This window comes from Hylobates moloch, unplaced genomic scaffold (genome assembly GCF_009828535.3).
Source record: "Hylobates moloch isolate HMO894 unplaced genomic scaffold, HMol_V3 SCAFFOLD_1, whole genome shotgun sequence".
Classification (NCBI taxonomy): Eukaryota; Metazoa; Chordata; class Mammalia; order Primates; family Hylobatidae; genus Hylobates; species Hylobates moloch.
This window is the reverse complement of record NW_026652276.1, coordinates 170,100,234-170,122,160: the sequence shown is the minus strand read 5'-3', so window position 1 is coordinate 170,122,160 and position 21,927 is coordinate 170,100,234. Positions and strand designations below refer to the sequence as shown.

At 39.1% G+C, this 21,927-nt stretch overlaps 1 protein-coding gene across 2 annotated transcripts in view; it reads left to right on the top strand.

The window, feature by feature from the left end:
• The window catches only part of CFAP69 (cilia and flagella associated protein 69), a 72,226-nt gene that overhangs the window by 41,741 nt on the left and 8,558 nt on the right, over nt 1–21,927 (top strand). For both annotated transcript variants that reach the window (XM_058424937.1, XM_032761129.2), the window contains exons 14-17: nt 41–159; nt 1,999–2,117; nt 11,425–11,506; nt 15,417–15,609. In XM_058424937.1, the coding sequence (XP_058280920.1) occupies nt 41–159; nt 1,999–2,117; nt 11,425–11,506; nt 15,417–15,609 (513 nt within the window). The remainder of the gene's footprint in view (nt 1–40; nt 160–1,998; nt 2,118–11,424; nt 11,507–15,416; nt 15,610–21,927) is intronic.

The following is a 21,927-nucleotide window of genomic DNA, read 5'->3' as shown; positions in this document are numbered from 1 at the left end:
TGTCCAATAACTATACATTCTTTAAACGTTTTCATACCAGGAATCTTTAAAAATATAATAAGCAAGCCTAATGAAAAGGAAGAAGCCATTCTTTTGGAAATCCAGTCTGATGTCTTACTTATCCTATCTGGTCTTTGTGAGAATCACATTCAAAGGAAGGTATGTATGCCTATGAAAGTTTTGTTCAGGTCTCCCAGTCACCTAACACTATGAACTATTTTTGGAAGTCTCTATAATTGTATTTAATTTTGTGAAAATTTAATATTTTTGTTAATAATTAGAGCATAATTATATAAAGTAAAAGGTACAGAATATACAACAGTATACACCCATTTAACTAATACCCCCAATTAAAACAGAGAATATTTCTATCTCTATAAAATTTCCTCATCCCATTAGAAGCTATGCCCCCACTCGCTTCCAGACAAACTACTGTTCTGTTTTCTATTCCTATAGGTTGGTTTTGCCTATTAAGTTTATATGAATGGAATTGCACAGTATTTACTCTTTTATGTCTGGATTCTGTCACCCAGCATCATATTTTAGAAATATATCCATGTTGGCCGGGCACGGTGGTTCATGCCTGTAATCTCAGCACTTTGGGAGGCTGAGGCAGGTGGATTGCCTGAGGTCAGGAGTTCGAGACCAGCCTGGCCAACATGGTGAAACCTCGTATCTACTAAAAATACAAAAATTAGCCAGGTGTTGTGGTGTGCGCCTGTAATCTCAGTTACTCGGGAGGCTGAGGCACGAGAATTGCTTGAACCTAGGAGGTTACAGTGAGCCCAGATCTCACCACTGCACTCCAGTCTAGGTGACACAGCGAGACTCCATCTGAAAAAAAAAAAAAAAAAAAAAATTAAAAGAAAGAAAGAAATATATCCGTGTCATTGCATGTATCAATAATTCATTTCTTTTTATTGCTAAATAGTATTCCATTGTGTGAATATACCAAAATGTGTTCATCTGTTCCCCTATTGATAGGCACTTGGGTTGTTTTTATTTACAGCTATAATGAATAAAGCTTCAGTGAATATTCTTGTACTAGTCTTGTACTAGTGGGTATAATGCTTTCATTTCTCTTGGATAAACATCTACAGTTGGAATTAATGTATCACAAAGTAGATGTATCTTTATAAGAAACTGCCAAACAGTTTTCCAGAGTGGGCTGTACCATTTTAAATGTTGTTTGGGGTTTGAATTGGGTTCAAACCTAAAGCCAAAAGTTAGAATGAGATCTTAATCCCCTTTTATCTTTTTTAGCTCCATAGTGAACTCTGAGTCTCAGAGATTGATAATTTAAATGTTAAATAGCAAGGGATGGAATTAGAAAGATAAAAACAAAAAATGATGGTTTCAATAGATAGATTTTAAGTGAATGCCTGTTTAGCTCCAAGCTTTGATGCAACTTCTCATTGTATTCTACCACCCTGTGCCTGGGCTCCTCTGGAAAAATAATCGTAATCTTGCTTACTGGGAACCAGAACTGAACAGCAAGGCAATGAGAAAGGTAATTAGTAAGAGAAAAATATTAAGTGGTTAAAACTTCACATAAATTATTAAATGTTTTAACTACATTTATATCTTATTTCTCCCTTGGGGTCATTAGAAAATCTTGCTTGATAGTTCTTACTATCTAAGAATTGATCTGACATAATGCTAGACTGCATTGATTATAATATTGAAGAAAATCAAGGTGCAAGTTTTATGACTTTTTTTAGGAGAGAGGGAATAAAACAAAAAATATCAAGGGATATTATTAAGCTGGCATGTTGATTGATGCCCCCTCTTAAAATGATTAATTTTATAATAATTTGTTTTAAATTCCTGAGAACAAGTAAGTACAGTTTTTTTAATTGCAGTAAAAATAGTATTTTTCTAACAATGTTGCTGTATTTCTCTGGTAAAAAAAAGCAATATTAGGGGACCAATAAAGTAGGAAAGGGAGGAATTATTTATTTATTTCAAGAAATAATTTAAAACAAATATCTTAAACAGGAAATTTTCGGAACTGAAGGAGTAGATATAGTTCTTCATGTGATGAAAACAGACCCCAGGAAGTTACAGAGTGGCTTAGGCTATAATGTACTTCTTTTTAGTACATTGGACAGCATTTGGTGAGTATTGCTATAATCAAATTAGACTCACAGCAGTCATGCATCACTTTACAACAGTGAGGATACATTCTGAGAAATGTTTCCTTAGGCAATTTCGTCTTATGCAAACATTATAGGATGTAGTTACACAAACAGATGGTATAGCCTACTACACACTTAGGCTAGATGGTATAGCCTAAAGGCTACAAACTCTATGTCATGTTACTGTACTGAAGATTGTAGGCAATTATAACACAATGGTAAGTATTGTGTATCTAAACATACCTAAACATTAAAAAAGGTACAGTAAGACTACAGAATAAAAGATAAAAAAAATGTGTACGCTTGTATAGGGCACTTATAAATGGAGCTTGCAGTACCAGTTGCTGTGAGCGAGTCAGTGAGGGAATGGTGAATGAATGTGAAGGCCTAGGACCTTATTATACATTACTGTAGACTTTATCAACACTCTACATTTAGATTACACTAAACTTACTTTTAAAATATTTTTCTTTTCTCAATAAATTAACCTTAGATTACTGTAAATTTTTTTTACTTTATAAATGTTTTCATTTTCTTTAAGTTTTTGGCTGTTTTGTAATAACATTTAGCTTAAAATACAAACACATTGTATAGCCATACGAAAATATTTTCTTTCTTTATATTTTTATTCTAAAAGTTTCTTCTGTTTTTTAAAAAATTACATTGTTTTTACTTGTTAAACATTTTGTTAAAAACTAAGATTCAAACACAAATTAGCCTAGGCTTATAAAAAAAATTTGTGTGCATATATTTTATTAAACATCATAGATATTTCTGTCCAGTATACACCTAGATGTAAAAATGCCCAGATCTGGGCATTTTTATGTCTGTTCAGCTTTAGGAGATAATACCAAAAAATTTTCCAAAGTACTTACATCAATTACACCTTTCCCGGTAGTGTGGAGTTTTCTCCTTTTTCCACACCCTTACCAACACATTGCGTTGTGTCTTTCATTGCAGCCATTCTTGTGGACTTGTGCCAGTGTCTCTTTGTAGTTTTAATTTTCATATTCCTGATTGCTAGTGAGTTCATTTGCCATTTAAATAGCCTTTTTTGTGTGAAATCCCTACTCAAGTCTCTTGCTCACTTTTCTACTGAATTACCTATTGTTTTTTAGAGTTCTTTTATGTCCTGGATATGAGCCTTTTTCTGTTATATGTTTGTCAAATATATTCTGCCACTCTGAGGCTTACATTTTCACTCTCTTCACTCTCTTTTTGTTGAACCAAGTCTTAATTTCAGTGTGGTCCAATTTACCAGTCTTTTTTTATGGTCAGTACTTTTAGTGCCCTGTTTAAACAGTCTTTCCTTACCCCATAGTCATGAAGATCACTGCCTATGTTTCTTCTAGAAGCTTTATTGTTTTGCCCTTTACATTTAGACCTACAATCTACCTGGAATTGATTTGTATGTATGGTGTAAGGTGAGGTACAAGTTTTACTTTTTTTGTATGGATGTAATTCAATGCTGTTTTTGAATAAACCATCCTTTACCCACTGCTTTGCAGTACCTTCTTTGTACAAATCAAATGTTCATATATATTTGGTTCTATTTCTAGGCTTTCTGTGCTGTTCTACTGGTCTTTTGTCTATCCTTCTGTAATGTGCTATTTTAATAATTAGGTCTTTTTAATTAGACATCTGGTAGAGTAAGTCTTTCTACTTTTTTCTTCCCCATTAAGATTGTCTTAGCTTTTGCTGACCCCTTGCCTTTGGATATTATATTAGTCAAGATTCCCTAGAGAGACAGAACCAGTAGGAAAAAAACATAGAGAAAGAGAGATTGAGATTTATTATAAGGAATTGGCTCACACAATTATAAATGCTGAACAGTCCCAAGAACTACTGTCAACAAGTGGAATACCCAGGAGTACCGATGGTGTAGTTCCAGTCTGAGACTGAAGGCCTAAGGACCAGAAAACCCAGTGTTCTGAGTGCCAATCTGAAAGCTGGATGCTTGAAGCCCAAGAACAGCAAATATTTCCATTTGAGTCTGAAAGCTTGAGTCCTAGCTCAGCAGTCAGGCAGAGGAGTTCCCTCTTACTCAGCCTTTACATTCTGTTTAGATCTTCAGTTGCTTGCATAAGGCCCACCCACATTAGTAAGGGCAGGCTACTTTATTCAGTTTACTGATTAAAATATTAATTACTTCCAGAAACACCTTCACAGGCACACACAGAATAATGTTTGCCCAAATCTCTGGCCACCCCTGGGGTAAAACTTGGGACCACCTGAATGGGAGGAGCAAAGCTGATGGCATTTTATATACCAGCCTCTATCCTACTCCTCCTATGTATGCACCATGATGAAACAGGCAGTAGAAACAATGTCTTTTCTTTTTTCTTTCTTTTTTTTTTTTTTTTAAAAGAGGGAGCTATGTTTAGAAAGGGGACACAGGAAAGTGACCACAGCAGGCTTGCAATTTCTGGGAGGAACTGAGAATAGTATCTGTTGCTACCACCAGTGATAGCTTGTTCAGTCCACATTCCCTATCAGGAAGAAGAGTGCAAGTAGCCCCAGCAGCAGCTTTAAACCCTGATTCCATGTGAGCTGCACAAACCAAAGCAGGCACTTTAGCAAATTGTTACAGGGAAGGGGTCCTGATCCAGACTGAAAGAGAGGGTTCTTGGATCACACACAGGAAAGAATTCAGGGTGAGTCCAAAGGATAAAGTGAAAGCAAGTTAATTAGGAAAGTAAAGGAATAAAAGAATGGCTACTCCATAATCAGAGCAGCCCTGAGGGCTGCTGGTTTCCCATTTGTATGGTTATTTCTTGATGATATGCCAAACACGGGGTGGATTATTTATGCCTCCCCTTTATAGAACATATAAGGTAACTTCCTGATGTTGCCATGGCATTTGTAAACTGTTGTTGCACTGATGGGAGTGTAGCAGTGAGGACAAGCAGAGGTCACTTGTGTCAGCATGTTGGTTTTGGTGAGTTTTAACTGGCTTATTCACTGCAACCTGTTTTATCCCCAAAGTCTTCATGACCTGTATCTTTTGCAACCTCCTATCTCATCCTGTGACTTAGAATGCTGTAACCATCTGGGAATGCAGCACAGCAGGTCTCAGCTTCATTTTACTCAGCCCCTATTCAAGATGGAGTTGCCCTGGTTCAAATGCATCTGACATTTTCTCCATCCCTTTTATAAGAGAAGCCTTAGTCCTTAGGGTTGCAGAGGGATGAAGATCCGTCTTCTGTAACATCTTCAGGCTAAAGAGGGGTGATGATATTCCTGCCTATCTATTAGGGTCTCTTGTGTTCAGGGTACAGGGGAACTCAGTCAGAAAGCATCGGTATGTCGAGGGTCATTCATAACTCTTGAGTTCTGACAGAAGGTGATATCTGAAAGAGTAACAATTGAATATTAATTATTGATTGATATTGATAAAATTGAATAGAATATCAATTCTGGTTTTCACATTACCTAGCCCTCTTGATTCTTCTGAGCAGCAGTCAGAGATCATTGGTTGGTTCCCAGGAATGAGCAGCGTTAGCCTAAATTGCAGAAACAAACTTGATGAGACTAGAATCTAACAACAGGTGTACCATAGTTCCTGAAACATATTTCTCTCTCCAGTTTCCCATTTATCCTAAAGACAAATTATAGTAAGACCAATTTGCTTTATTATACTTGGCCTGATTATTTGTATAAAGTGCAGTGAATAATTATTTGCCATATGGGCTATTTGAATTGGCTTTGATGGAACTCTGTTCCTTAAGGAATCTCAGATAAGACTTTTTTAAAGCCAAGCCCAGCCATGAGTTTGTACCCTCACATACCTAAGAGTTTGGTAAATTTTTCTTCTCTTGAGGTCCCAAGATAACTTGGGGCTCCTGGGCCTGTCAGAAAGTGACATTCTTTACTTACCACAGGCCAGGAACCCTATACAGAGACTGTGTAGACAAAGTACCAAGTTTTCCCAAAGGACTTTTATTGGCTTTACACATCAAGTCTGATTCCCCAAAGCACACCATTCCAGTCAAAGCCTTAGTAAAATAATCAGTGTCTCCAATTGTGTTCTGTTGCAAAAGAAAACAGATTCTTATTATACTTCTTGTTGCAAATACCTAATTTATTAATTTATATTGCCATAAATTAAGAATACTCACAAATAGTTGTCAAATTCTGGAGAAATTGGGTAGAAAAAAACAAATATGCTCCAAATTTTGTTCACACGAGCATACTTTACCCAATTGTTAGAAGCTGTAAATAGCTCCAAAGATGAGTTGTCTTGATTCTGGGGGGGAAAAAGGATCAGCAACGTTTTAAGCAACAAGTTAAAAAGACTATTTTAGACTTCTATTAGTTTAGTCCACAAAATTAATTTCTGTTTGATATTCATGAACATTTCAGCTCTCTATGAGAGTTCTGAAAGATTTTTTCCTCTATTCAGAGCTCACAATCTCCAAAGTTATCAGAAACCTGCATTTAAGAATACCTGTTCTATAGCTGACTATAAACGACCTTTTGAAGAGGATCAAAACAAAACAATTGTTTGTGGATGACAAAACATCACACAGTCAAAAACACGATTGACAAAGCAATTTAGTTATCTCAGTGGCATACGACGATTTTATGTAGCAATTATAAGTATTAGTGACCTATACTAAGTCATATCAGAATTGTAGGCATTTCCCTCATTTTGGAACACATACCAATAACACATTTATGCAAATATAGCCCAAAGAAAGCTAAATACAGTTTCACATTTGACAATGCTTCCTGTGTGATGTTTATACAAAATAAGCCAAATTTTACCTTTATATTGGTGTACTATTAATTTTAAACTCAATTCTTAATAAAACCTATCGACATATCTACCCAATTTTAATGTTTGACCATAAGGTAAGATTCTCATAAACCTTTTATAACCCTTTACAATTTCTGTTAAAGAGCAGATCATAAACAGGATTTTGCTCCAAGAAAAACCTGTTGTCATTTATGCCAATGTTCAGTTTACAGAAAAACTGAATAATACCCCTTTAATTTTAGCCAATGGCCACACACAGAATTTCTTTTACAATTTTTCACAAACCTGCCCCAACTTGCTTAAACCTTCAGCTTTATCTTATCTAATTGTAAAATACCCTTTAATGTAGGAAAAAAAAATCCACATTCCCGTGACTTCTTATAATCTTTTGCCAAAAACACATTTCACTTTCTTTATACACCTTACATATAAAACTGTTTCTTTAGTAGTCTCAAATACATGTTAGGCTGTTAACTCTTGGCAACTTTTGCTTTTGGCAAAAAGCTTGGTAAGTTCAGCATTCTAATTATGTACTAGGCATGGAGCCGAGGACCCAGACAGAAGTACAGATAAGGTCTGACTCTTTCCAGCGTCTTATTCCATGTGTCCCAGGCCTTACCTAGCCATAAAGCAGGCAAGTTACAGTAAGAGTCATAGTGGCATTTTATGAAGCATTAAGGGGGCCTAACGACCTTCAAATTGTGCAACATTTCTTGCACAAATTCCATTTCACTAATCCTTTCACAACTTGCATAGACTATGACATGCTTAGACTTTCTGACTTTTCCTAAACATCCCTCTTTTTAAACAATGAGTTGTTTTACTTTAGCACAAGAATCTACCATACAAAATTGTTTTTTATATAACATCTGTTTTCTTTACAACCTTCTGTGCATAGCTAGGGGGCATGGCTAATTTCACATGTCCCCAGCCCTATCTACAATCTAATGCTCCTAAATAAATTGAACAGTTTTCAAAAGTCAAAGAAGCCATTTATGACCGTAAAGTATTTGGAAAACCTGATACCTGATCTGCATAATTTACACCAAATGTTACATTTTTGAAGATATTTTTGTTTTACCAATAATCTTTATTAAAACTGTCTTGATTTCCCAAAGATTACTAAAGTCACATGAACTAAACGGCATTCTGCTTTTTACTTTTCTGAAAAAATATTTGATTTAAGCTCTTATTATTAATAAACTAATTAGAGCTCTTTCATATATAAACATCACACACATAATACATTTAAATATGGAGACACGCAGAAGATGAAGGACTCCTTCCCTAAGCCAGGAATTGAACCCTGAACCTGGGCCGCCATTGTGAAAACAGAAAGCATGGCCACAAGGTTACAAGGTCAAGCTCCCAAGGACATACAAGACAAGAGGGAAACCTCATCCAGTTTTAGTTTTTTGGGGGACCTGCAGCAAAGTTTGTAACTGACCAGTTTGCTGGGCCATCTTGAAAGCAGGCTTAAAGGTGTCCTAACCCTATGTTCTCTCCTAAGGTACCCCTCTTTATGACAGAACAATACAGAAAGACAAAGTACACCATCTTGGCTACAGGTTAAGATTAGGCTTTCAAATCATTTTTCCCATTAATCAAAACTTTACAGAGGAGACAGTGATTTTTACCATTCATTCAGCTGGTTTGCACAGAGGGGAAGGGAAGGGAGCATTGTTTGTGGCAGTGTGGGGAAGGTGAGGTGCTCAGGGAGGCCAGAGAAAGACCTGCCCATTGGTGCCAACACTGAACCAAAAGTTCAGCCAGTCGCTTTTCAGTTGAGAAGGGTTCTTTTCCAGCATTCCCATTTGCTCTCAAGTTTCCCCTTTTAGGGAGGAAAAAGCTTCCTTTGTCCCACAATCCTGTATGTGCCTAATCCTCTCACCCATAACCATAAGCAAAAAGTGCAAGGCAGATTATTCCAAAGAGAATAGCAATTAACATCCCATAGTGCCAAACCCATTCTTAGCCAAAAGGGACTTTACTGAGAGGGGCCTCTAACCCCCTAAATCTTACAAGGGATTCTAACCCTCCTAAATTGGCCTTCGAACCCAGGGTCAGTCAAGTTTCCTTGCTTTTTAATAAGAGAGGCTTTTAACCCACTTTGACTTAAGGAGAGACTCTAACTCCCCTAAGTTGACCTCTAACCCAATGCCATCCTTCAGCCGAGTACCCCACCACTCACCCAAGGTTGGCCAACCAGTGCTGTTGTCTCTTTCCTTTGGTTTGGGGCTGAGGGCTTTCTTCAATATTGTCCCTTCTGGGCTTGCCAGAAAGATGTTACCAGACCCCAACACTTACCCAATATTAGTCTTTGGGTCAGGGGTTTTCTCACTATCGTCCCTTCCATGGTTGCCAGAAGGATGTTACAGGAAAGGGGTCCTGATCTAGACCCCAAGGGAAGGTTCTTGGATCAGGTGCAGAAGATAATTCAGGGTGAGTCCACAGGGTAAAGTGAAAGCAAGTTTATTAGGAAAGTAAAGGAATAAAAGAATGGCTACTGCAAATCAGAGCAGCCCTAAGGACAGCTGGTTGCTCGTTTGTATGGTTATTTCTTGATGATATGCCAAACATGGAGTGGATTATTTATGCCTCCCCTTTATAGGCCATATAGGGTAACATCCTCATGTTGCCATGGCATTTGTAAACTGTCATTGTGCTGGTGGGAGTGTAGCAGTGAGGATGACCAGAGGTCACTTTTGTCAGCATCTTGGTTTTGGTGGGTTTTAGCCAGCTCCTTTACTGCAACCTGTTTTATCCGCAAGGCCTTAATAACCTGTATCTGTGCTGACCTCCTGTCTCATCCTTTGACTTAGAGAGCCTTAACATTCTGGAAATGCAGCCCAGTAGGTCTCAGCCTTATTTCACCCAGCCCCTATTCAAGATGGAATTGCTCTCGTTCAAACACCTCTGACAAAATAATCTCAACTGCAAAGATGAGATATAATCAATAATTATCCAGTGTTTGAAGTGCACCAACATCTTGAAATAGCAATGTTGACAAGGCCTGTAAATATTTTACAGAGTTTCATTCTGAGCCCAATATAATTGACCAAGGCCTGAGGCACAGTTTTTGTTGTTGTTGTTGTTGTTGTTGTTGTTGTTGTTGTTGTTTTTTAGACGGAGTCTCATTCTGTCACCCAGCCTGGGGTGCAGTGGCGTGATCTCAGCTCACTGCAACCTCCTCCTCCCGGGTTCAAGCTATTCTCCTGCCTCAGGCTTCTGAATAACTGGGATTACAGGTGCCCACCACCATGCCCGGCTGATTCTTGTATTTTTAGTAGAGACCTCGTTTTGCCATGTTGACCAGGCTGGTCTCGAACTCCTGACCTCAGGTGATCCACCCCCCCCTCAGCCTCCCAGAGTGCTGGTATTATAGGCGTGACCACCACGCCCAGCCTGAGGCACAGTTTTAAGAGGTCCTGAGAAAATGTGCCCAAGGTGGTTGGGCTACAGCTTGGTTTTATACGTTTTATGGAGATATAAGACATCAATCAGTACACATAAAGTGTGCATTGGTTTGATTTGGAAAGGAAAGGCAACTCAAAGCAGGAGTTTACAGGTCAGAGGTGGATTCAAAAATTTCCTGATTGCTATCTGTCGAAATGGGTAAGTTATTATCTAAAAACTGGGGATCAATAGAAAGGAGTATCTGGGTTAAAATAAGGGATTGTTGAGACCAAGTTTCTTATTATGTAGAATAGTTGGTAAATGTCTCTTATCAGACCTTAAAAGGTGCCGGACTTAGTTAAATCTCTCCTGGATCAGGAAAATACTTGGACAGGGGAGGGGATTCACTACAGAATGTAGATTTTCCCTAGAAGAGACAGCTTTCCAGGACCATTTAAAAATATGTCAAAGGAATATATTTTGGGGTAAAATACTTTGATTTCTTTCAGAGCCTACTGTCATGTGATGCTATACCAGAGTCAAGTTGGAATTTGGTATCTCATTGTTGTGAAGAGCCTGTTTTTTCATTCTTAAGATCTCTGTTTTAATGTTAATACTCACTGGTCAGTTGTGCCTGAATTCCAAAGGCAGGAAGGTATAATGAGGCATGTCCAACGCCTCCTTCCCATCATGGCCTGAACTAGTTTTTCAAGTTTATTTGGGAATGCCTTGGCTGAGAGAAGGGTTCGTTCAGTTGGTTGGGGGGCTTAGAATTTTATTTTTGGTTTACAGCAACAATGAATGGATATATCTTGCAAAAAAAGTTACGAGACCAGCCAGAGATGATCACTAAGAATAATTAATATCATGAAAGCAAAGGAGAATGTTTTATTTGTAGGAAAGAAATAGGCAGTTATGAAAAAGAATGGATATTGGTTTTTAAAAACGTTGAAACTAAACAACGCTGGTAAAGTTTCTTCAAAGTTCTATTTTTTTTTAGGTAAAAACATTAGCTACTTGATTTAAGAAAATGAAGAAAACATATTCTTTGAAAATGCTTTGATAAAAATAAAGCTGTACAAATTCAGTTTAACAATAAATGTCAAATGAATAACTTTCTTTTAATTTAAGGTGCTGTATTTTGGGATGTTATCCTTCAGAGGATTATTTTCTTGAAAAGGAAGGCATTTTTCTCCTTTTGGATTTGTTAGCAGTAAGTATGGCTATAACAATCATAAGACAAAAGACAAATATGTCTAATAAAGACCTTTTCCAAACTGAATGCCACAGAGCACAATTCTATGAATAAATGTGCCCCAAATCATCTTCAAAGGTACGGTCTTAAACAAAATTGCTCCTAGAGATTCATAAAACACAGTGTTTTAAAGGCTCTGAAAATTCCTCTGGTTGGAAAATCATTTTACCAGTGTTTTTTCAATGTTTTCAAATACACGGGAACAAAGAATTTGTTTTTTCTTTGTACTCCATCAACCTGCTAAGAAACAGTTGGTGAAGAGCTCGACCATATGAAAACCCATAGTCATTTATTAATAACTTCTAGTTTCTTCCCCTGATATTAAAAGATAAGGGCCACGTTAGACAAGGATCAAAGATGAGCATTTTTAAAGAACTATGTATTATTTGGAGGTAACGTGAAGTCTAGTGAGTCATGGACCATTGTTTTGCAGAATGAGCAGATGTGAGCAAGCGAGGCCTTCCAGTAGAGACAGTGCCATCTAGCAGCTGTGAAGAATGTAGCCCCTTACTAGCCTCAATTCTAACTGGAATCCATAGTCAGGATGATATGGGAGGAAACATACAATTTTGTTTCAATAAAACTTTGAGAGAGGTTCTCACACAGAGTTCTAGCCAGCTCCCTGTCTGTGATTCTATGATTGCCACCATTCTTGATTTTATTAACAGAATAACAAACCTACTTTGATTTAGCAAAAGTGCTAAAATTATTTGTGCCCCTTAACCTCCCTGATAGTTAGTTCATTTCTCTCTTTTCGACTTCTTCACCTGTAAAACAGAGATAACAACATTATATATCTTATTGTATTGTTGGAAGGATTAAATGAGTGATTGTATGTCTGTGTGTGCATCTAAGTGTGCATGCATACATATATATTATGGATTAAATATAGTGCCTAACATTATTCCTGTGTTTACTGTTATTATGAATATTAGAGTATTTTAATGCTGATTCAACCAAATTAATTGCAAATTACAAATATTATTTAATGAAAATTTTATATCAATTTCAATCTTTCACATTTGCCTGTCTCCTGAAGTAGAGAAATAAAAAAACTCATTTCCTTGAGTGTTTTGCTTAATACCATTCTGCTGAAATATAAAGTATGTAATGATAACTGCTAATAATGGTTAAATGTCAATGAGAGCTTACTATGTGCCAGCGAGTCTCATATAACTCATAATAACCCTTTGCAGGTAATATTATTATCCTTTCATTTTATAAAAGGAAACTGATGATGTTTGCAATTGAAACAAAAGCTTACATATTTCCTTTGCTATATTCAAATAACAGTATACTGTAAAAGTTAATCAACAAAAAGTATTTCACATAGAAGAATTAGATTATGGAGGCCATTGCTCTGGATGGAATTTTCTTTTTTCTTTTTTTTTTTTTAAATTTCAAGACAACTTTATCTAGACAGGCGCCTCTCAAATAGAACACAGGGAAGTTAGGCAGCAGTTACTAAAATAGTCTTGCCAAATGATTTACAACAGAATACAACAGGAGCAGGGGATCTGTGGGCAGGGCCGGGCTTGGCCCTCTATCTCACAGGGCCTGAGTCAACTCAGCCTGCCCTGCAAGGCAGGGGCTGACCTGCAAGCGGAGATCTCACTTCTTTTACCCCAAATTCATACCTCCATTTTCCCCGCCCCCATCTCTCCCCAGGGTCCTCAAGTGGGAAAGGGAGAGGTAGCATCCCTCGGATCTAGGCCCACTCCACTCCGTCTCCGGCACCAGTGGGCAGGCTGAGTCTGGGCCTCAAGGGGCCCTGGGCTTAGGGTGTCTATGGCAGTAGGAAAATGACATGGACAGGCTCTTCAGGGGTAAGCTAAAGTCCTCTGGCCAGCAGTACCCAGAGAAAATGGGCAACAGCAGGTAAACCAGCAAAGAGGTAGGGTCCTCTGAACCCACGGCAGACCCCACACTCCTGCCCAGCCCCTGCCCACATTGGGGGTCAGGACCACTGACACTCTGGACAGGACAGTGGGCGCTCTCAGCAGTGTGGCAAGCTCAGAGCAGGGCTCCCAAGGACCATACCACACTGGTTCAAAACTCATAGATGACACCATCCCAGCAGGAGCTTCCTTGGGGGCTGGATCCCAGGGATGCATCCTGAGCACAGGTGGGAAGACTGGAACATAACACTAGGACCCAAGGGATCCAGAACATCTTGGGCCCATCTCCTGGGCTGCTCCAGCCTGTTTCCATGACTTGGGCTGTGAGTAGGCCTCCTGCCAGGTGGCAGGGCACAGCTTAGACCGAACCCTTGGCCTCCCTCCTCCATGCAGCTGCCTCTGACCAAGAAGGAACTAGCAAGCCTATGCTGGCCAGACCATAGGTGGGGTGCTGGGAATCCTCGGGGCTGGCTGGCACCCACTCCTGGTGCCCATGGGAGAGACCCACTTGTTCAGATGCATAGGCCTCAGGCGGTTCCAGGCAGTCTTGCAGCCAGAGAGGCAAATAAAAATCAGTTTGAGAGACCACAGAACCTGCTGCTTTGATTGTGATGTTCAAAGCAAGTTGCAAGTCAAGGCAAGTGACCCAGAGGCCCTGGGCAGCTGAGTGCACCTGTGTTTGATCTTCCCCTGACGATGGACACTCCCAGCTGACCATCCAAACACCAGGAAAACATCCTCCTTTCCTGGGCTCAGTTCCTAGTCTACTTGCTGGTATGACCTCAACCCACACACTCCCCACCCACAATGCAGCTCCTTCCAAATCCTCCCACAAGCCACCTTTGTGGGACTTGGAAGCTGTTTAGGATGGGCCCTGCCCTCTGTGGGAAGCCAATCCTAGCAGAAAGGTAAGCTAAACAACAGTCTCAGAATCTGAGACCCAGTGACTGTTCCCCCCATCCCAGGACTTGGGCCTGAAGTGGTGGCCTGCCAGTGGCCACTGTGGTGGGCTCACTCCCACCCCCAACAGTGGCCCCAGGAGAGGCTTTCCCAAGAGTCTTCAAACTCCACCCACCCCAGCCCTAGCATCAGGGACTCCCCAACCCCGACTGGAGTGTTAATATCATTAATGTACAAATAAAATCCAAAGATATATCAACGATCGAGAAACAGCTGGCTCCGACCTCCCTCCCACAGAGCCTTCCCAGGGTTAGCTGAAAAAGAGCCCTTTGGCATCTGCAGAAGCCAGTCGGAGTTTATGGTTTCATTTGCCCAAAAATACACCTTTGGGGACCTCAAATTCTTTCCAAGAATCACTACCACACATATGAATTTGAACATTTGCCACCCTTCCACCTGGATGGAATTTTCTATACCTAAATTTTGGTGTGCTGAAAACTACTTGTAGCAAAATAAAGGAAATATGCTTTATAATAGAATTTTTTTGAATCCTTAAATACTCTTTTATGGATGATGATTGCCACAAAACCAAATTACATCTTGTTTTATTTTCATATGTGATTGTCATTTGCAGTTACCATCAGTTACTCTCTTAATAACAAAGAGATTACAGTTAGTATGAATCTTTACAAGCCTTAATAAAGCATATAAATCGGAAAGATCCTCTAATTACCGAGAACTCTGTATAACACTACTGAGCTTCGCCACTTAAAATGAACATCTTATTTTTGCAAATCTCCTTTTTCCAACTCAACCACATCAGTCACATTTTGGTCATAATATATGTTTATAATGACTTCAGAATTATATTAAAACTTTTTATCCTTTTAAATTTCTAATGTTTGAAAATATAGCGATTACAATGGGTGTCCATTTTAACAGGAGATTTTCCTGACTCTGAGTTTAGAAGAAACTTAATGATAATACAAGTGTTTCTCTCTTTTTTTTTTGAAGACAATAATTCTTAATATTTATTGCAACTTTTTTCCTTTTCTGTTTCCTTGCTAAAGTTGAACCAAAAAAAATTCTGTAATCTAATACTTGGAATAATGGTTGAATTTTGTGATAATCCCAAAACTGCAGCTCATGTCAATGCTTGGCAAGGGAAGAACGATCAGACAGCTGCTAGTCTTTTAATTAAATTATGGAGAAAGGAGGAAAAAGAACTAGGAGTAAAACGTGATAAAAATGGGAAGATCATTGGTGAGTATATTTATAATTGTTAGTAGAAGCAATTAATGTATATTTTTTTAAAGATCTTTAAATGGTATTAGGAAGGCATCAGGCCTTTCACCCCTTTGTCTAAAGTTTTTTTTTTTTTTTTTTTTTTTTACAAGGGTTTGAAAAATTTGCTATCCTAAGTGACTAGAAGAAAACTAAGTAAATTAGTAGTAGGTTCATATTTTTAGAGAATATTTTTAAGAAATGGTATTTAATTATATTCTTTAACTAAAAAAAATTAAAGTAGTTCCTAAAGATACTTCTTTGGGTTTTCTGCTTTTACAGATAGATTTGATAATATTTCATTGAGATGTAAATAGATTGCTTCAAAATAATATTTTGGCATTTTATACATTTCTGTTCATTTTTCCTTTTATTTTATTTTTGTATTTTTTTTATTATTATTATACTTTAAGTTTTAGAGTACTTGTGCACAATGTGCAGGTTTGTTACATATATATCCATGTGCCCTGTTGGTGTGCTGCACCCATTAACTCATCATTTAGCATTAGGTATATCTCCTAATGCTGTCCCTCCCCCATCCCCCCACCCGACAACAGTCCCCGGAGTGTGATGTTCCCCTTCCTGTGTCCATGTGTTCTCACTGTTCAATTCCCACCTATGAGTGAGAACATGCGGTGTTTGGTTTTTTGTCCTTGCGATAGTTTACTGAGAATGATGGTTTCCAGTTTCATCCATGTCCCTACAAAGGACATGAACTCATCATTTTTTATGGCTGCATAGTATTCCATGGTGTATATGTGCCACATTTTCTTAATCCAGTCTATTGTTGTTGGACATTTGGGTTGGTTCCAACTCTTTGCTATTGTGAATAGTGCCGCAATAAACATACGTGTGCATGTGTCTTTATAGCAGCATGATTTATAGTCCTTTGGGTATATACCCAGTAATGGGATGGCTGGGTCAAATGGTATTTCTAGTTCTAGATCCCTGAGGAATCACCACACGGACTTCCACAATGGTTGAACTAGTTTACAGTCCCACCAACAGTGTAAAAGTGTTCCTATTTCTCCACACACTCTCCAGCACCTGTTGTTTCCTGACTTTTTAATGATCGCCATTCTAACTGGTGTGAGATGGTATCTCATTGTGGTTTTGATTTGCATTTTTCTGATGGCTACTGATGATGAGCATTTTTTCATGTGTTTTTTGGCTGCATAAATGTCTTCTTTTGAGAAGGGTCTGTTCATGTCCTTCGCCCACTTTTTGATGGGGTTGTTTGTTTTTTTCTTGTAAATTTGTTTGAGTTCATTGTAGATTCTGGATATTAGCCCTTTGTCAGATGAGTAGGTTGCAAAAATTTTCTCCCATTCTGTAGGTTGCCTGTTCTCTCTGATGGTAGTTTCTTTTGCTGTGCAGAAGCTCTTTAGTTTAATTAGATCCCATTTGTCAATTTTGGCTTTTGTTGCCATTGCTTTTGGTGTTTTAGACATGAAGTACTTGCCCACGCCTATGTCCTGAATGGTGTTGCCTAGGTTTTCTTCTAGGGTTTTTATGGTTTTAGGTCTAACATGTAAGTCTTTAATCCATCTTGAATTAATTTTTGTATAAGGTGTAAGGAAGGGATCCAGTTTCAGCTTTCTCCATATGGCTAGCTAGTTTTCCCAGCACCATTTATTAAACAGGGAATCCTTTCCCCATTGCTTGTTTTTGTCAGGTTTGTCAAAGATCAGATAGTTGTAGATATGCGGCATCCTTTCTGAGGGCTCTGTTCTGTTCCATTGATCTATGTCTCTGTTTTGGTACCAGTACCATGCTGTGTTGGCTACTGTAGCCTTGTAGTATAGTTTGAAGTCAGGTAGTGTGATGCCTCCAGCTTTGTTCTTTTGGGTTGGGATAGACTTGGCAATTCGGGCTCTTTTCTGGTTCCATATGAACTTTAAAGTAGTTTTTTCCAATTCTGTGAAGAAAGTCATTGGTAGCTTGATGGGGATGGCATTGTATCTATAAATTACCTTGGGCAGTATGGCCATTTTCATGATACTGATTCTTCCAACCCATGAGCATGGAATATTCTTCCATTTGTTTGTATCCTCTTTTATTTCATTGAGCAGTGGTTTGTAGTTCTCCTTGAAGAGGTCGTTCACGTCCCTTGTAAGTTGGATTCCTAGGTATTTTATTCTCTTTGAAGCAATTGTGAATGGGAGTTCACTCATGATTTGGCTCTCTGTTTGTCTGTGATTGGTGTACAAGAATGCTTGTGATTTTTGTACATTGATTTTGTATCCTGAGACTTTGCTGAAGTTGCTTATCAGCTTGAGGAGATTTTGGGCTGATACCATGGGGTTTCCTAGATATACAATCATGTCATCTGCAAACAGGGACAGTTTGACTCCCTCTTTTCCTAATTGAATACCCTTTATTTCCTTCTCCTGCCTGATTGCCCTGGCCACAACTTCCAGCACTGTGTTGAATAGGAGTGGTGAGAGAGGCCATCCCTGTCTTGTGCCCATTTTCAAAGGCAATGCTTCCAGTTTTTGCCCATTCAGTATGATATTGGCTGTGGGTTTGTCATAGATAGCTCTTATTATTTTGAGATACGTTCCATCAATACCTAATTTATTGAGAGTTTTTAGCATGAAGGGTTGTTGAATTTTGTCAAAGGCCTTTTCTGCATCTTTTGAGATAATCATGTGGTTTTTGTCTTTGGTTCTGTTTATATGCTGGATTACGCTTATTGACTTGCGTATGTTAAACCAGCCTTGCATCCCAGAGATGAAGCCCACTCGATCATGGTGGATAAGCTTTTTGATGTGCTGCTGGATTCGGTTTGCCAGTATTTTATTGAGGATTTTTGGATCAATGTTCATCAAGGATATTGGTCTGAAATTCTCTTTTTTGGTTGTGTCTCTGCCGGGGTTTGGTATCAGGATGATGCTGGCCTCATAAAATGTGTTAGGGAGGATTCCCTCTTTTTCTATTGATTGGAATAGTTTCAGAAGGAATGGTACCAGTTCCTCCTTGTACCTCTGGTAGAATTCAGCTGTGAATCCATCAGGTCCTGGACTCTTTTTGGTTGGTAAGCTATTGATTATTGCCACAATTTCAGAGCCTGTTATTGGTCTATTCAGAGATTCAACTTCTTCTGGTTTAGTCTTGGGAGGGTGTATTTGTCGAGGAATTTGTCCATTTCTTCTAGATTTTCTAGTTTATTTGCATAGAGGTGTTTGTAGTATTCTCTGATGGTAGATTGTATTTCTGTGGGATCGGTGGTGATATCCCCTTTACCATTTTTTATTGCATCTATTTGATTCTTCTCTCTTTTCTTCTTTATTAGTCTTGCTAGCAGTCTATCAATTTTGTTGATCTTTTCAAAAAACCAACTCCTGGATTCATTAATTTTTTGAAGGGTTTTTTGTGTCTCTATTTCCTTCAGTTCTGCTCTGATTTTAGTTATTTCTAGCCTTCTGCTAGCTTTTGAATGTGTTTGCTCTTGCTTTTCTAGTTCTTTGAATTGTGATGTTAGGGTGTCAATTTTGGATCTTTCCTGCTTTCTCTTGTGGGCATTTAGTGCTATAAATTTCCCTGTACACACTGCTTTGAATGTGTCCCAGAGATTCCGGTATGTTGTGTCTTTGTTCTCGTTGGTTTCAAAGAACATCTTTATTTCTGGCTTCATTTAGTTATGTACCCAGTAGTCATTCAGGAGCAGGTTGTTCAGTTTCCATGTAGTTGAGTGGTTTGGAGTGAGTTTCTTAATCCTGAGTTCTAGTTTGATTGCAGTGTGGTCTGAGAGACAGTTTGTTATAATTTCTGTTCTTTTACATTTGCTGAGGAGAGCTTTACTTCCAACTATGTGGTCAATTTTGGAATAGGTGTGGTGTGGTACTGAAAAAAATGTATATTGTGTTGATTTGGGGTGGAGAGTTCTGTAGATGTCTATTAGGTCCACTTTGTGCAGAGCTGAGTTCAATTCCTAGATACTCTTGTTAACTTTCTGTCTCGTTGATCTGTGTAATGTTGACAATGGGGTGTTAAAATCTCCCATTATTATTGTGTGGGAGTTTAAGTCCCTTTGTAGGTCACTCAGGACTTGCTTTATGAATCTAGGTGCTCCTGTATTGGGTGCATATATATTTAAGATAGTTAGCTCTTCTTGTTGAATTGATCCCTTTACCATTATGTAATGGCCTTCTTTGTCTCTTTTGATCTTTGGTGGTTTAAAGTCTATTTTATCAGAGACTAGGATTGCAACCCCTGCCTTTTTTTGTTTTCCATTTGCTTGATAGATCTTCCTCCATCCCTTTATTTTGAGTCTATGTGTGTCTCTGCACATGAGATGGGTTTCCTGAATACAGCACACTGATGGGTCTTGACTCCTTATCCAGTTTGTCAGTCTGTGTCTTTTTATTGAAGCATTTAGCCCATTTACATTTAAAGTTAATATTGTGATGTGTGAATTTGATCCTGTCATTTTGATGTTAGTTGGTTATTTTGCTCGTTAGTTGATGCAGTTTCTTCCTAGCCTGGATAGTCTTTACAATTTGGCATGTTTTTGCAGTGGCTGGTACCGGTTGTTCCTTTCCATATTTAGTGTTTCCTTCAGGAGCTCTTTTAGGGCAGGCCTGGTGGTGACAAAATCACTCAGCATTTGCTTGTCTGTAAAGTATTTTATTTCTCCTTCACTTATGAAGCTTAGTTTGGCTGGATATGAAATTCTGGGTTGAAAATTCTTTTCTTTAAGAATGTTGAATATCGGCCCCCACTCTCTTCTGGCTTGTAGAGTTTCTGCCGAGAGATCAGCTGTTAGTCTGATGGGCTTCCCTTCGTGGGTAACCCGACCTTTCTCTCTGGCCGCCCTTAACATTTTTTCCTTCATTTCAACTTTGGTGAATCTGACAATTAAGTGTCTTGGAGTTGCTCTTCTTGAGGAGTATCTTTGTATTCATTCTCTGTATTTCCTGAATCTGAATGTTGGCCTGCCTTGCTAGATTGGGGAAGTTCTCCTGGATAATATCTTGCAGAGTGTTTTCCAACTTGATTCCATTCTCCCCGTCATTTTCAGGTACACCAATCAGACGTAGGTTTGGTCTTTTCACAAAGTCCCAAATTTCTTGGAGGCTTTGTTTGTTTCTTTTTATTCTTTTTTCGCTAAACTTCCCTTCTGACTTCATTTGATTCATTTCATCTTCCATCGCTGATACCCTTTCTTCCAGTTGATCGCATCGGCTCCTGAGGCTTCTGCAATCTTTGCGTAGTTCTCGAAACTTGGCTTTCAGCTCCATCAGCTCCTTTAAGCCCTTCTTTCCATTGTTTATTCTAGTTATCCATTCGTCTAATTTTTTTTCAAAGTTTTTAACTTCTTTGCTATTGTTTTGAATTTCCTCCCGTAGCTCGGAGTAGTTTGATTGTCTGAAGTCGTCTTCTCTCAACTCGTCAAAGTCATTCTCCATCCAGCTTTGTTCCGTTGCTGGTGAGGAACTGCATTCATTTGGAGGAGGAGAGGTGCTCTGCTTTTTAGAGTTTCCAGTTTTTCTGCTCTGTTTTTTCCCCATCTTTGTGGTTTTATCTACTTTTGGTCTTTGATGATGGTGATGTACAGATGGGTTTTTGGTGTGGATGTCCTTTCTGTTTGTTAGTTTTCCTTCTACCAGAGAGGACCCTCAGCTGCAGGTCTGTTGGAGTTTGCTAGAGGTCCACTCCAGACCCTGTTTGGCTGAGTGTCCGCAGCAGTGGCTGCAGAACAGTGGATTTTCGTGAGACCACAAATTCAGCTGTCTGATAGTTCCTCTGGAAGTTTTGTCTCAGAGGAGTACCTGGCCGAGTGAGGTGTCAGTCTGTCCCTACTGGGACGTGCTTCCCAGTTAGGCTGCTGAGGGGTCAGGGACCCACTTTAGGAGGCAGTCTGTCCGTAGATCTCCAGCTGCGTGCTGGGAGACCCACTACTCTCTTCAAAGCTGTCAGACAGGGACTTTGAAGTCTGCAGAAGTTCCTGCTGAATTTTTGTTTGTCTTTGCCCTGCCCCCAGAGGTGGAGCCTACAGAGGCAGGCAGGCCTCCTTGAGTTGTGGTGGGCTCCACCCAGTTCAAGCTTCCTGGCTGCTTTGTTTACCTAAGCAAGCCTGGGCAATGGCGGGCGCCCCACCCCGAGCCTCGCTGCTGCCTTGCAGTTTGATCTCAGACTGCTATGCTAGCAATCAGCGAGATTCCATGGGCATAGGACCCTCCGAGCCAGGTGCAGGACACAATCTCCTGGTGTGCCATTTTCCCGGCCCGTTGGAAAAGTGCAGTATTAGGGTGGGACTGACCCGATTTTCCAGATGCTGTCTGTTACCCCTTT